Source organism: Bubalus bubalis, chromosome 9, assembly GCF_019923935.1.
Source record: "Bubalus bubalis isolate 160015118507 breed Murrah chromosome 9, NDDB_SH_1, whole genome shotgun sequence".
NCBI lineage: Eukaryota > Metazoa > Chordata > Mammalia > Artiodactyla > Bovidae > Bubalus > Bubalus bubalis.
The window spans coordinates 41,927,345-41,943,867 of NC_059165.1; the positions used below are offsets into that span (position 1 = coordinate 41,927,345).

The window sequence follows — 16,523 nt, forward strand, 5'->3', positions numbered from 1 at the left end:
ATGGGCATGTCATGAATGACGTGTGTGGAAAGGCTGCAAGAATTGATTTGGGGTTACAAATAAATCTTAGTGAGTAGGCAGTTTGTAAGTATAGACTCTGCAAATAAGGAGGATCAACTGCATTTATTTATGCGTTGGACTTTTTTTTTTCCTTTTACTAGCTGAGGCTTCTTACAGGAAGGTTGGCCTCTGTACTGGATATCTTCTCTTGCTCCTCCAGTCCTATTTCTCACTCTTCTCACCCTGCCTTCTTGCCTGGAGACTGGCCTGTAGACAATTGTACTAGAATTTCCTTGTCCTCTGACTTCCAGAGGACAGAGGGATTGGCCAACAATCAGCCCCAGCAGTTGATGGGGGAAGGAAGAGAGTGGGGCCAGCTTATTTATTCTGCAGTTTCCTCCTTGTGATGTTGCCTTGGGCTTCCTCTGTCCCTCACTAAAGGTCCTGTCCTCTCAAGGCAACTTTCTCCAGGTGACTCTGCTTCTGCAGTCAAATGACTGCTCCAGTTCCTCATCTTTTGGGGACCTGGGGATAGTAACTGCTCCTTGGCAGCTCTTTTCCTTCTTGCTACTTCCTGCAGTTCATCTAAACCCACACTGTGTTAAGTAGTTCTTTTGTAATAGGCCCTCCTTGAGTTATCTTAATTTGACTGTGGTGTGTTTGGTCCTCAACTGATAAGGTATCTTATTCATCATATATGCCTGACATAGTGCCAAGAAATAGCAGGTGAATGGTAACAAATGATCTCTAAAACTCCTTCTAACAGTATCTGTGTGATTCTGTTATCCCAGAAGCCAGTTGCTCATGGTAACTTGAGAAGAATCACAGTCATAGAAGATACCACCCCCACTCCCTCACACACAGTATTGCCACCAAGGGGTGGTTCTGGGGAGTGAGTTTGGTGCACCAAATTTCTAGCACTTTCCTCAAAGTCACTGCAAATAAATATCTACGCTAAGTGAAAATATGTGTTCTCTGTTTGAATGCAGCTTCAACTCTATCCCCCTCTTCCTGATCAGAGCACCTTTCTGAGCCCCTCAAAAAAATCTACAGCTCCTTCTGCACTCACACACGCACACCCCACCCCTCTTGCTGAATGGCATATATTCTGCCTTTTCCTGAGTGTGGTGATCTTGTGTGTTGGGAGATCCCAGGCAGAGTAGAGTCTGCAGGATAAATGTACTCTGAGAAGCAGATCTGCTCATCCAACCTGCTCTATAAGTTTCCTCTCTGGGTCATTTGCCAGTGGGAGTCAAGCCCAGAGGTGAGTTCCACAAAGGACAGTGTGGAAGCCAAAGGCTTCTGGTGCACAAGCTGGTTCCCGCGGTAGACGTGGGCATTTGGTGATATGAAAGGTACAGGGAGAGCTCAATATACCAGAATTATAATAACCCAGCTTTTATTCCACTGGGATTTTAAGAAGGAGAATAGATGTGCCTTGCTGTTGAACTGTGGCTTAAAGACTCCAAATTACATTTCCACAGGTCACCCACACAGGAGATGACAGTGAATGAGTATGAACAATAATCTGGTACTAGGAACAAGGCAGACATCTTCTCCAGATTGGTTTCTCTTGCACCAGCTTTGCCTCTCTCAAATCCACTCACCACACTGGTGCCAGAATATATTTTTAAATGCAAATTTGACCTTCTCTCCTTGTTCAAAGACATTTTTTTTTCTCTACAACTAGAGTTCCAGTATTTGTGTGTGTGTGTGTGTGTGTGTTTTAAAATCTAGGTCCTTGTCTATAGATTTATAGCCTTAATTTCAATTTGTCTACTCCTTTTATTATCCTCACCTTTGCTGAGACCACACACACACACACACGCACTCTCTCTCTCTCCTTATGTTCCAGCAATGATAAACAGATAATAGCTTCTCAATATGTTTTGTTTCCTCTATCCTTCTACCTGGAAAATACTTGTCTTATTTCTGCCCATTGGCTTGCCTAAAAATCCCATAATTCATCTTCAAAACTGAGTTAGATGTGATGTCTTCAGTGGTAGTGCTTCCAAAATTTAAATGTACATATGATCAGATCATGTTAAAATATAGATTCTCATTCAGTGTATCTCAGGGTGGAGGCAGAGAATTTGGGTTTCTCACAGGCTAGTAATGCTGCTGTTGCTGGTCCAGGGACCACAATTTGAGTAGCAAGATTCTAGAAAGTTTCTACTGACATTGCCCTTTGAGAGATTCCATCACTTTTTCTGAGCTCTTCTCTACTTTGACCTTATTCCTGTTGTTGCTCTAATTCCCATATTATAATTTTGCTTGTGTATATGTGTGCCTTCTCAACCATACCTGGAATGTAAAGACTGTGTCTTTCTCAATTTTGTTTCTGCAAAGACAAAACATGGGAAGGAACAATCGAAGGAACATAGGAAGCATTTGATATTTACTTGATGAAAAAAATGTTAAGTGATATATAGTCTTTACTTGTCTGTGTAATGTGAAACTATGTAACCATTATTATTTAAGGAAAACTTGTGGTTGTCTGACATTTGGCTAAATATGGACCCAGGCTATAGATACCATATTCACTAAAATGCACAACTTTATTTGCTAGACCCAGCCTTTAATTTGGTGTGCTTTACAAAGCATAGGAGATATTTGTAACATTTTAATTGTGAATGACTGTACAGTAATAAATATTCACTCTAGTAAAATATAAATATATAGTCTCAAAAGGACACAATGCAGAATCTATCAAATGCGTCTAGAACCAAAACTTTGCATAGGGGAATTCCCTGTAAACACACGGCACCATTTTCAAAATGTGAGAGGGGAAAAAATGCCAAACAGGCAGGAAGTCCATTTTTCAGAACACTGAGAGCTAAACTCTTGACACGTGTTGAGTTAAAGCCTCAATGAATCTGAGCTGGAACAAGATAATACCATGCAGGGGAGAATCATTCTAAACCCTACCACAGAAAATCAGTCAGTTCTGATGTTTTCCTTCTAGGCTTGATGTTCCAGAAATCATCTCTAATTAAAGGTTCCAAAAAAGAATGTACAAAATGCCAAAACAGTAAACAGGGATGGTTTTGGATAAGTTTGAAGAACGTCATCTTCTGAACGATAGTTTTATTTTGAAGCTACCAGTGTCACAATAGTTATAGTTAAAAGTTGTGCATCTGCATCACCAGGCAGTCAAAATATCACATGAGTTAGAAAGAGTTGACTTCAACACCATCCAGTAATCACTCTGAGAGTTTTATCTCAACACCGTAGGAAAATTAAATCTCGCTCACATCAGGGAATACCCTTTCCCAGAAAGTGTCCAAGAAGACCGCAGCCAGTTCAAAGTTGAAGTGATAATTAAAGGAAGTATTTATACTTCTGCAGGAGAATCTTTTAAAGCCACTTTGAAGCCCATCTATAAACAGCTTCTTGCAGTATTACTCTGGTGGTTTGGGTGAATCAAAGGGTTAATTACTCCTTTAATAACTCCAAAGTCATTAACTCTAATGAAGGTGAGGATATAGATGAGGAAATAAAGATCCTATTCCAAGTTGGAGGGCTACATCGACAACCACACTGCTTTATACAGGATCAACTTTACTTGCTGATGGTGCTGTGTGGGCTTTATTGGTTCTTCCCCTCTGCTTTACTTATCTCTTCTGCAATCTCTTTGACCCTCAGTAGGAGGCAGTATTGAATAAAAATAGAGAAACTGCATTGGAGTCAGACAGAGGTGGGCTCTATATTAATACTTTCTAGCTCTGTCACTTCAGGCAGGTGTCCAAGCTTTTCAAAGCCGAAGTTCCATTATCTGTAAAATGGGAATTATAATAATACCTCACAGTGTTGGTGTAAACTCAGGGTGAACTGAGATTCTGCAGATAAGTCCTGTAGCTCTGTACATTTTCACTTTGCATATTGAGGTGCTCAATAACAAGAGGCATCCTTGTGCATCTTGGGAGCCCCCGACTCAGTACCTGACTCAGTTTTCATACAGATGGTTTGAGCAAGAACAGACCTCTTGTTCCTCCCTTAGAATTTAGGGAGACTTGAAGTCTTAACCTTGAAGTTGCAAATCTCTAGGGCCGAAACAAGCTTCAGTTTCTCTGCCAGGCCACAGTGCCTGGGACAAGTCTGCACTCTGTTGATGAGGATGGAAGAATGCAGAGAGGGGTCTGATTGTTTACAGAAGCCATGGTTCCCCACCCTCCCACCCAGGATGCCTGCGGAAGCATTCGGCATGGAAGGGGAGGCAGAGTCACCTGCTTGACTTGGTACTAAAGATGAGCATCCAAGTGGTAACAACCTAAGGCCTTTCCTTGTACCAGGTGGTTCCATCATCTGACACCCTCTTTCTTCCCAGACGCCAGATACCCAATGCTCCAGCAGTGGGATCAGAATTGTTCACCCCAGTCCATCATGCTCTCCTCAAGAGGTGGCAGTGTACTCTATGAGTAAAACCTCACAAAGCTACTTCTCAGCATATCCGGTCTCTGAGGTAAGCAGTTGTTCCATCATCTTCTGAGGCAGGAAGCTGTGGCTGACAGCATCACAGAAGCAGAGTTTACTCTTTGTGACTTTAATTAACTCACTAGTTCTCCTTGAGAAATTGTCATGCTCCTTGATCATCTCACCCCATATTCTGGGATTCTGTATTGCTGGGTCAAATAAAGAATCCCTTGACCATGAACTTTAGGTCCATGTTTAAAATAATAATGAAGGTAATAATCCAGGGTCCTACACCATCTCTCTCTTCTCTAAGAAGTGCAAGAAGTGTTGCCTTAAAGCTGTTGATTGAGGTTTGTGCATTACACAGGAGAAGAGGCTGGAGGAAGGGTAGGGACATCACTGCTGCTCTGGCCCCATTCCCAGTACAGTGGCTGAGCCTTCTGCCTGTGCCCTGGGCCCAGCCTCTAGCAGGTTGTTGCCTCCGTGACAGCTTAGGGACTGGTGCGACAGGCCAGTTGCCTCTGGGGAGTCCTGGGCTGGTGGCAGCTTTTAATGCTCTGTGAAGGGAAGACCTCCTTCCCCCACTTAGGATCTGTAGCCCGTGGCCTAGCACTGAGTCTCTTTTAAAGCCCCAATTCTGCAATTTCAGCCAGTTGACTCAAGAGTCTGGAGAAAGGTGGCCGGTCTTCTGGTTTCTAGGAAGAGAAAGAAAGGTTACTCTGTATTTCCTTGTACTTGTGTGTCATAGCTAATTCTAAAGCAAACCAGAATTAAACTGCAATACTTTTTACTGATTTTAAAATATGCTTCTGTATACATTGTATTTGAGGGCATTGTGTCTTAGTTGTTAACAGCAGGCATTTTGGAATCAAAATATGGCCTGCTTTTGAATTTCAGCTTTTCCACTTAGCTGTGTGACCTTAAACAGGTTACTTAACGTCTCTGAACCTCAGTTTTTTATCTGTAAAATGAGGATAATAATATTATCTATCTCATAAGATTGTTGAGAGAATGAAATAAAATCATATATAAAATGTAACATAAATAAGTGCTAAATAACATCAAAAAAGTAAATATTTGGGTATAAATCTCATAAAATGTGTACAGGATCTATACTAGGAAAAATATAAAATTCTAAAACAAGATATCAAAGAAGATCTAAGTAAATAAATATTCCATGTTCGTGTATAGGAAGACTTTATATTGTTAAGATTACATTTGTTTTCAACTTGATCTATAGATTCAACACAGGAACCGAGCAACTTATTTTGTAGATACTGACAAAAGGACTCTAAGGTTTATGTGCTGTGCTGTGCTTAGTTACTCAGTCATGTCCAATTCTTTGGGATCCCATGGACTGTAGCCCACCAGGCTCCTCTGTCCATGGGGATTCTCCAGGTAAGAATACTGGAGTGGGTTTCCATGCCCTCCTCCAGAGGATCTTCCCAAGCCAGGGATCGAATCCAGGTCTCCCGCATTGCGAGTGGATTCTTTACTGTCTGAGCCACCAGGGAGGCCCCTAAGGTTTATATGGAAAGGTAAAAGACTCAAAATAGTGAACACAATACTAGCAAGATGAACAAAGTTAAAGGACTGACACTCCTTGACTTTAAGACTCACTATAAAGCTTTAGTAATCAAGAGGCTGTGATGTTGGTGAAAGAATAGACAGATAAATGGAGTAGAGTTAGGATCCCAGAAATAGGCCCACATAAATGTAATCAAATCTACCCCCTCTTCCTCTCTGACAGTGTGTTGATGGCTTATACCATTACATTGCAAATCAAATAATATTTAAGATCTCTGCCAGCTCTTCTAAAGATAGGGAGCTCCTTCAGTTAATAGGTGCTCAACGTCATTTTCTTGCTAATCTGTTTTGTCATCTCTACTGCCTCATCCTCTGAGAGGGTTCCTTTCTTTGGGGATGGGGCCAGACCCTGAAGTTACAGATTATAATGTGGGGGAGGGAGAAGGGGGAACCACTTCCTTTACTGACCTCTTTCCAGCAATGATTCATGATCTGGTAGATATGCTGGGAGGCCAGTCGGGGCTTGTATAACCGAAATCCAGTGGTGATGTCTTCTACCACCTCTGAGTTGCTTCGGTTTTCGTATGGGATTTTGCCTTCACTGAAGACTTCCCACATCAGCACACCTATGAGAAATAGTGAATCAAAACAGGTAGTGATAAAGTTCATAAATAACAAACAAACTCACATCTAGAAATCACAGACTCTCTGACGTTAAAATTCAAGTCTCTACCACCAGAAAGTATAATGTCAAACCACCTAAGGCTTATTAGGCCTGTACTATTTCTGAGATTTCCCAACTGAAGAAAGTTCAAGCTCAGCCCTTTGTTATATCTAACTCAAATGCTACAACTAAAGTTTCAAGGGCTGTAAACTCAAATGTCTACATATGATGTAGATGGATGGAGTAAATGAAGTTTGCATAACAGGGACTAGTGAGGACTGTGGAAAACCAGAAGTCAAAGTTCTGTCCCCAAAGGGACAGCTGTGATTTAGCTCCAACAAGAATAAGGCAGTTGGGAATGAGGGCTCAGGATTGCCACATTTTTCTGATTTGTTTTAAAAGATAAATCATAAATTGGTAGTTTTAAAATATAAACTCAATTTGATTAAAAAATACTGTGTTAACCGAGCAAAACTCTTCAGGTTGTCTATTTTTGACCTCTGATTTAATCACTTTTTCTTTTCTGCCCTCAGTAGAAATGTTACACCCAACTTTACTATGTACTTATATCTGGTCATTGGATGTCAGAGTGGGAACAGAGCTTGCAGGTCACCTAATCCAGTAGTTTTTCAAAACAGAATCCAGAGAACTCAAGGAAAGAATTTTGCAAAATATGATCCCTCAAGCGTCTGAAGTCTTGAAAAATCATCTCAGAAATTTGTTCCAATGGCAGATCCTGGGGCCCAGTCCAGACAACTGGAAGAGAATTTCTGAGGGAGCCTCAGAGGTGCCTCAGAAGTTTGGGAAAATTCAGTAAATAAGCCTATTTAACACCCCAAGATGCCAGGATTTCTAGTGAGATTTCTTTGGAAAATGGGGGTTTGCTGCTCAAAGCTGGCTGCAAAACAATTGCTTTTATGCAAACCTTGTGATGCAGTGAGCAACTGAGTAAGGCCCCGAAGAGGTTAGTTGACTTGTTTAAAATAGAGTAGTTCATTAGGGCAAAAACCTTAAAATGCAAGACAAAGCCCAATGGCCTTGAGGTAGGCAGCGAGCTCTCCTCCATCCACATTTCTGTTTCTCAGGGTTGTCACCCCAGTTTTCTCACCCTTCCTACTCTGCTTCCATCAGTTAGTCTCATCTTTGGATACTTCAGATGACACATCCTAGGAAGGGACAGACTTTAAGCTCAATCCTCTAATTATAAGATGCAGCAGCAAAGTCCTAGGCTGACAACCTGTGGCAGGATAAACAGCATTCCGAGTCAGTGGGTGAATGTGACAAAGTGGCCATGGCTGCAAACGTTTCTTTATGGAACAACTGGCTTGGTGCAACATGACCAGCTGTACCCATGGGGAGTGGCCACACCCTTCCTAGTTGTATGCACTGGGAAAAAGAGGATCTGAGGTTGCTCTAGTGCAGTTTTATTTCTTCTGAGTTCATTCTGTACCTTCAGTTTGATTATCAAAGTCATAACTAGGCCTGTTGAACAGAGGAACTGCTTTAAGGAACAATTTTTGTTGTTGTTGTGGTTTAGTAGCTAAGTCGTATCTGTCTCTTTTGTGACCCTGTGGACTATAGCCTGCCAGGCTCCTCTGTCCATGGGATTTCCCAGGCAAGAATACTGTAGAAGGTTGCCATTCCCTTCTCCAGGAGATCTTACTGACCCAGGGCTCAAACCTTGGTCTTCTGCATTGACAGGTGTATTCTTTACCACTGAGCCACTTGAGAAGTCCAAGGAACAATTTAGAAGGACTCAAAATAAACATACCACTTGGCTGTTGGAAATGGATATTCTAAAGTACTGAAGAAGACTAATTAGTTCTTTTCCTAAGGGATTTAATTAGTCTTCTCCCTGGTTTCTCCTACTAGTCAATATACTTGGCAAATCTTCCCTTCATACAGAATGGCAACATCAAACTCCAAACCATTCCTGTCCAAAGTAGAGTCCTTCTTACACTCCAGATCAAAGAGGTTGTCCAGGATAGTTTTGTGCACACTTTAATATGCACAGGCTATGATTTACAAAGATATGACACTTCCAGCAAGAACATTTAGTGCTCTTTGTCACATGGGCATCATTCATTCTTTCATTCATGCCCATTTGCACTTATGAGAAATTGAATTCGTACCGTGGCCAGCCAATTTCATTGCCTATATTTCTCCTGCTAAGTCAGTACTCCCTTTTCTTTGGACACACCAAACTTTGGCACTTGTTGCTGCCTTTGTTAGAGACACTGTTTCCTGGATCTTCAAATGGAGACATCCTCCTCTCATCATTGAGCTCTCTGCTCAACAGTCACAGAGAGTCCTCTCTGAAGACGCCTTCCTGGATGGATCCTGCTATTTAATACAGACCCTCCCTCCCTCCATTATAGTCTCTCTTTGCCCCATTACTGCTTTGTTTTATTCATAGCACTTGCTTACTACTGCCTGACTTGACTTTACACACATATTTGTTAGCTTGTTTACATGACTGTTATCTCTCCTTAAAATTTGGCTCCAGGAGTCTTTTCTATCCTATGTAACAATGCTTTGTGAGCACCCAGATTAGCCCCTGGCATGTAGTAGATGCTAAAAAAAAAATCATTGTTGAATGAATGGGTAATATACTTACTGAGGGTTAAATGTGGGAATAAATATAATGTTGGAAAAAACACATGGTCCCTGCCCTCCAGGAACTCATATTCTAATCTTCTGACTCCTCCATCTCTTGATCTCACAGCAGCTGTCATCAGTATCCTGTTTTTTTTTTTATTTTTACCCCCATTTCAAAAATAACCAAGAATAAATACAATAATGAGTCTGTAGACTCTCACTGGGATGCCCTTACCATCCCAGCAATTGGACAAATAAAACAGCTGGCGCACAGTCCCAGGTTGTGTGGGTGTGGGGCCAGAATGATACTTACCAAATGACCACACATCTGACTTGCTGCTGTAGCGACTGAAGGAGAAGACTTCCGGAGATGCCCACTTCACTGGGAATTTGGTGCCTGTGGAACTGGTGTATTGGTCATCAAGGACGAACCTGGGAAGAGAGAGGAGAGAGATGGTCCGAGTGTCCTGGGGGCCTGCATCCCATTCCTGAGACTTTGCTGCTACCATATCCCTAAGTTACCTTGTCATCCCAAAGTCAGACACCTTGATAACTTGGTTTTCCCCAACTAAACAATTCCGGGCAGCCTGGAGCAGAGACAGGCAAACAAAAGGAAAAAGAAAACTTGGTGAGTAATCAGTAATTAAGGAGTCTCCTATAATCACAATGCTTTGCTTATATGGGAGCAATAAGGAGCTTCACAAATGTTAATTAAGCATCACTAGTGCACGGTGGAAACTGAATGCGTAAGGTCTTTTTATCAGGGTGAGTAAATCTCATCTTTCATCTTCATTCCTGGGATCCTAATCAAAAAGAAATCCATGGTGTTGTGTAACCAATTATAAGCTCCAGTGCAACCCGATGTTAACCTTAGGGATGGTATGAAGAAGCTGTCATCCATTTGACTAAAGTGAGAATGTATTGAGGTTGCTAATTCTCTTAAAACTATTCCTCAATAGGGAGATGACATAGTCCCTAATTCACATCACAGAGTGTTGGATTTGAAGATCCCTTACTGATAAAAGATCCAGTGAGTCTTAAATTCTAATGTGCCTGCAAATTCCATGGGGTGGACATGTTAAAATGAATATTCCTGAGCCTCAACCACCAGAAATTCTGAGGTTGGTTCTAGGATCACTCCACTGTGATTCTGATAGATCCTTGGATAACATTTTAAGAAAGCATGTACTTGTCAACTTCTCTCATTTTACCAAGAGGATGTGGAGGCATAGAGAGGTTAAGGAAGCTGCTGTTAGCTTCATTTTGGAAGAATGTAAACTCCAACTCAGAGAGTGAAAGTTAGAGGTGGGGCTGGGAATACAGCCCAGAACTGAGTCTCATGAGGACCTCCCACAGTGGGTGGAGGAAGGAAGAAGTTGCAATGGGAAGGAAGAAAGCTTGTGCCTTTTTATTGATTCTTGCGTTCCCAGTGTTGGTAGTTCTGCATTTCATTGGCACATGCCCCTTCACCCTGGACTTGTAAGGTTTTGCCCTGCATCCTCTTACCAAGTCTCTGTGGATGACACACGCCTCTTCCAGGTAGGCCATGCCCTCACATACGTCCAGACACATGCCCAGCAGGGTCTCTGCGGCAAAGAGCCCCCTCTGGCTACGCAGGTAATCTGACAGGCAGCCGTGTTCCATGAACTCAAACACCAGGCAGATGGGGGCCTGTTCCAGGCATACTCCATAGAGCTGGACTAGTTTGGGGTGAGAGAGTTTCCTGGAGAAAAATGGCAAGAGTTGAGATGGTCTAAATTCAGTTTCCCAAAATACACTTCCTCCCTCAAACAAAAATGTCTCATTGAGCTGAAGAATGGCACGGACTCAGCTGGTATGTGTGAGGACAATGAAGGTCAGTGTGACTGGCATGCGTGGAACCAGAGGAGAGATGGGTAGGAGATGAAATTAAGGAGTGGGCAGGGCCAGACCATGGCAGGCCTTCTAGACCACAGCGAGGAGCTTGGTGTTATTCTCCATGCCATAGGAAGCCATCACTGGACTTGCGCAGGGAGGTGGCATAAGACGACATTAGAATGGCATTTAAAGATCACAGTGCTCTCTGTGTACTCTTGTTTTGGCCACTCACATCATGACTTCAGCCTCCTCAATGAAGTCCTCTTCTGACATAGCCCCTTCTTGAATGGTTTTGATGGCCACCTTGTCTTTGTTGAGCCAGTAGCCAAGGTGCACCAACCCAAACTGCCCACTGCCAATCTCCTGCACAAAAGTGAGCTCCGAGGGATCAATCACCCATTTCCCTGGAAGAGAAAGAGAGGGTTTTCCAGAGTTGGCAAGCAGTAGATATGAGGTATAGGACTACCAGGGAACTATACTGCTCTATACAGAATGTTAGACTATCGTTAATGTAGCTCAAAGATGGCAAATGGTATAAGCCCTCATACTTAGAACTATAGATAGGTAAAATTGTCTTCTTTTCCAAATAATAACATAGAATATGCACTGAAAACCATGAAAAAATGTGTGTGGGGACGATTACATGGAAAGAGGAAGGAGGATGGCATTAGTTGAGATATTAAAGTCAATGAAAGGGTTCTAAGGTCCCAATCATTTCCTATACCTGATTGAAAATTGTTATTGTCATTTTTCATGTAGAGCAAGTTTTATTTGAATTGGTCATTTATTCATTCATTTATCCATCAAGAGCATCCATTTTGTGGACAGCACTTGTTAGGCCTTGGCAGAGGTAAGGTAGTAGATTCCAGGAGGAGTGGTACAGAGGTGCAGGCCAGCACACGGTCTAGCACGAGGTAGGCTCTCAGCAGATGCTCAATAAATGAATAAAAGGAATCTGAATCTCAGCCTCCATGCTGACAGAAATGAATGGGTTCATAAAATACTTCCTGGGCTTCCACCCAGCATGAACACATTAGGATTCTACAGGTATTAGAGTTACTTTATTTTTGTCAGGAGGCTGAGGAACACTATCCTCTCCTGAGGTTTGGTCTAGTACCATAAACAGTTCACTTTCTACCTCTTTGAGGCAGAGGCCCAACAGGAAACAGTACCAAGCACCCACAGTGTGCAGACATGGTGCTGGTTACAGAGGAGGAGCCCACGGTGACATTTCTCAAAGTATCACCCTCTAGCCCCTGGTGTCAGAATCACCCAGGGCACTTGCTGAAAATGTAACTCCAGGACCCAACTGTCAGGGACTGCGTTTTGGTAAGTGCTGGGTTGGGGCTGGGAGTCAATACTTTTCATAAGCATCCTAGATAACTTGAATGCCCACTGAAGTTTGAGGACCAGCAATATAAAAGATACAACATGAAAGTTACATCAGCCTTCTCCTCGGCCAGCACAGTTTGGATCAGAGTATGTTTGCACCCCCAAATGCCTTCAGATTCCAGGCAGAAAGTACAAGGTGGTGAAGTGGTTTCATAGGGAAGGAAGGAAAAGTAAGGCCCATGGCCCTGGAGATGGATACCCTGCCTAAAACCATTCAAAAAATTTTAACACAGTGCTGTGCAGACTTCTGGATGCTGCTAGCTTATAGCACCTGCAATGGACTGATAGCCAATAAACTAGATGATACAGAAGTTCTAGAAGACAGACCAGAACACAGTGGTATAGCATTGGTTTCTCATAGCACTGAGTGAAATGCTCTGTACAGAGTAGGTGGTCAGCAAACACTTCATTGATATGACCTAGATAAATGTGCATCTGTCTATCTATCATTTATCTTACACACATTGTAAATGTTCATTTGTGTATACCATCTTGAGATACATCTCCAGATATACTTGTTTAATGATCATTTTAAGTCTGGGGAAGTCCATTCACAATTTGCCCCAGACCTTTATGTGAGTTAGTGCAAATGAATACCATTCCCAAATGCACTCTTACCGTATCTCAGCCCTGCGGTGACTGGGGCTTTCTGCCTCCAGGAGCAAACTGGATACCGGAGTCTAGTGACCAGGCCTGGGTAATAAAAAGTGAAAGGCAGTTGTTAGAGCTTTACTGAAGCAACCATCTGAGTCAAATCACCAGGAATAAAAAAGTGTAATCCAATGCAAGAGCTATTTTTATTCTGGGAAACAAATTCCAAAGCCACAATCACTGATATTACACCTTTCCTGAGAGGACCTGTAATATCGCAGGTGGGTAGGTGGTTGGTGAAATCTCATGGTTCCAGCAGCAAAATTTGCTAATGGAAAGTATGTAATCAAATATTTGACATCCTTTGGTATTGGTATAAATTATTACCATTTATAGTTGGTGGGTGTTTGTCACTTTTCTCTATGTTCCCCTGCAAGGGCCCCCCCTCTGGCCTTGTCCTGAGAACTCACCTCCTCCGTTGTGCTGGTGATAATTGATGAGGAGAGGAATGGAATCAAACACATACTTTTCAGCCACGTAATATCGCTTGGGGTTGTCATTTGTTTCTTTGATGTGATAATGCTTTATACAGGGGTTGTTCTCGCTTAAACAAATGAGACATGCAGTGATTACTAAGAAGTAATGTTTGGACACAGAAGTATCTACTGGTAGCAGTATCCTAGAAGCTTTGCTTTTTACCCTCTCACAAGCATGGCAGATATATTTTAACTTTTATGTCAGTCTTTACAGGTTGGTCCTGAGTGGTGTACGAAGGAAGATTCTGAGGGTGCGTCTGGACCCAGTTATGATTGGTCCCATGATGGACTAGTGATGTTTCTCCCCAAACCACAAAATGGGGGAAGGTCTTGTATCCATCCCCTATGATCTTGTATCCATCCCCCATGGGCCGGCACGTTTACCTTCTCTGCTGTGTGGATTTAACTAATCATCAGCATATGTTCAGAAAGCATCTCAGCCCCTTTGTACTTATTTGACTTTGCATAGCAGAGTTAACAGGAGAAGGCAATGGCAACCCACTCCAGTACTCTTGCCTGGAAAATCCCATGGACTGAGGGGCCTGGTGGGCTGCAGTCCATGGGGTCGCTATAAATCGGACAGGACTGAACGACTTCACTTTCACTTTTCACTTTCATGCATTGGAGAAGGAAATGGCAACCCACTCCAGTGTTCTTGCCTGGTGAATCCCAGGGACGGGGGAGCCTGTTGGGCTGCCGTCTATGGGGTCGCACAGAGTCGGACATGACTGAAATGACTTAGCAGCAGCAGCAGCAGCAGCAGCAGAGTTAACATAGCTGCCTTGAATGCCCTTCATAAAAGATCTGCTTGCCAGGTTGGCCCTTGGTTGGCTTCTGAGAACTTGGGTTTCAAAAGGGCTTCCACTATTCTCTAACTGGTAAGGATGTGCCTAAATTGTTTACATAAACAATGAGGTTTATGCTCAACATTTGCTTTTCTTCTGGGAGTCTGGAATTTTGCTATGTGCCAGGCAGAGGGTACCTACATGACCAGCCAACAGTGAAAACTTTGGGTGCTGAGTGTCTCGTGAGCTTCCCTGGTGACACCATTTCACCCTGTTATGGCACTTGTTGCTGGAGGAATTAAGCACATCCTGTGTAGTCTACTAGGAGAGGACTCTTGAAAGCGTGCATTTGGCTTTCTTTGGGTTTTGCCCCACGTGCCTTTCCCTTGTGCTGCTTTCTCTTTGTATGCTTTCATTGTAAAAAGTCTTAGCCTTGAGTACCACCATATCCTGAGTCCTGAGCCTTCCTAATGAACCACTGAATCTGGGCTGGGCTGAGGGACTCCCAACACAGACTTTATTTCTCATTCTTTTCCCATCATCCTTTTGGAGTCCCTGGTCCCCCAGCTATGGCAGAGACACGGCCCCTTGGAGATGGGTTTTGCCTTCTTTCTCAACCTTGGACAGACCCTTCCTCTTCACCACCTGGCTACACCCTGCTCTTGCTTCAAGTCTTGCTGAGGACCTTCATCCTCCAGCAAATATTCCCTGCATTGTGCGTGATGCTCAATCATATCCAACTCTTTGAGACCCCATGGTCTATAGCCTGCAGGCTCCTCTGTCCATAGGATTTCCCAAGCAAGAATATTGGAGTGGGTTGCCATTTCCTTCTCCAAAGTGTTTGTTCCCTGAGGACACCTTAAAAATTACTTTTCTATTACTGGACTTTGGTCATTGCCACACTGCTTAGTTCTTACTGACTTTCTAGATAGAAAAGAATTTGTGACCTGGCTAGGCTTCTAGACAGTTTTACAGAGGAGACTGTGGTCTGAGGAGCATAGACCAGCAGTGACGATCTTGCAGTCAACCAGCTGGAACATGAAGGCAGCTTTACCTCTGGTGTTGCCTCAGAAGGGGCCATCAGCTCTATGTGTGAAAGGAGCATAGTTGTACCTGCTTTTGGGGCTTATTATGGTTGGAAATGACCTATAAGATTCTTGCACATAGTAAGGACTCAATAAATGGGGAGTAGTTTTATCAGCAGAGCCAGAACTAGAATTCATTTTTTCTTGCTTACAAAGTATCTTTTTTGTTATTCTTTGGATTAAATTATAAACTTGTATTAAATATAGGACTAGATATTTTATTTCATTAGAGCTCTGCACTCGAGGTTGCTAACTGGGGCAAGAACCTGGCATCCAGGCCCAGCTCTGTCATTTTCCAGTTAAGTGAGTTCAGCTATGTTGTTAATCTCCCTGGCCTTGGTTTTCTCAGAGGGATCAGGGACGATGCACTATTTCTAAGGACCCCTCTACCTCATCCACTGTCTGACATTGCTGTGTGTGGCTTGTTGATCACCCACCTCAGTACCATCTCTCCCCACTTTGCTCAGTTAGCACCATACCTTACGATGGCCTTGGTGAAAACGGACACGGTGTACGTCCCTGGAGTCCTGGAATCTCGCACCATAAAGGCTCCTTCTTTGCCCTGGAATGGTTAACAAGGTTGAAAAATCAGTGATCCCAGGATATCAGGCTCATGTATCTAGCTCCACTTTCTTGCCCTTGAAAGGAGGAGATACCATAGGCCAGCTTGGCACAAAGCAGCCTCTCAGCAGTAATGGCTCCCATTTCACATATTCATTCAAGAGACATTTTTTGAGCTCCTACTGTGGGTCCAAGACTATTCTAGTGATGACATAAACAGTAAACAGAGGCAAACAGACACAAATTCTGCCTTCCTGGGGCTCATTATAGATATTATCTAACCCTGACCACAACATTGCAAATTAGATGTTGTTATCCTCAATTTCCTGATGAAGATGCTGAGTGCTGCAGAGCTGAAGTGATTTTCTCATGACCTACAAATGTAGGGGGCAGACCTGGAGTTTGAACCTTGAATGTGGTGGGTGAGCAAAACCCTTGCTCATTCTACTAGTCCATGGTGCCTCCATTCAACAAATGTTAGAAGCCACTTGTCCATTCCCCACAAGGGCACAAA

The 16,523-nt window shown here is 43.0% G+C and overlaps 1 protein-coding gene across 1 annotated transcript in view; it reads right to left on the reverse strand.

Annotated features, from left to right (window-relative positions):
- Positions 1–2,539: 2,539 nt before the first annotated feature.
- ITK (IL2 inducible T cell kinase) overlaps positions 2,540–16,523 on the reverse strand; it is a 61,798-nt gene continuing 47,814 nt past the window's right edge. Inside the window, exons 9-17 of the mRNA XM_006075873.4 lie at positions 15,928–16,010; positions 13,513–13,646; positions 13,070–13,144; positions 11,292–11,463; positions 10,709–10,925; positions 9,725–9,789; positions 9,516–9,634; positions 6,409–6,566; positions 2,540–5,108 (exon numbers count right to left, since the gene is read on the reverse strand). Of these exons, the coding sequence (XP_006075935.1) occupies positions 5,037–5,108; positions 6,409–6,566; positions 9,516–9,634; positions 9,725–9,789; positions 10,709–10,925; positions 11,292–11,463; positions 13,070–13,144; positions 13,513–13,646; positions 15,928–16,010 (1,095 nt within the window). The 3' untranslated portion in view covers positions 2,540–5,036. The remainder of the gene's footprint in view (positions 5,109–6,408; positions 6,567–9,515; positions 9,635–9,724; positions 9,790–10,708; positions 10,926–11,291; positions 11,464–13,069; positions 13,145–13,512; positions 13,647–15,927; positions 16,011–16,523) is intronic.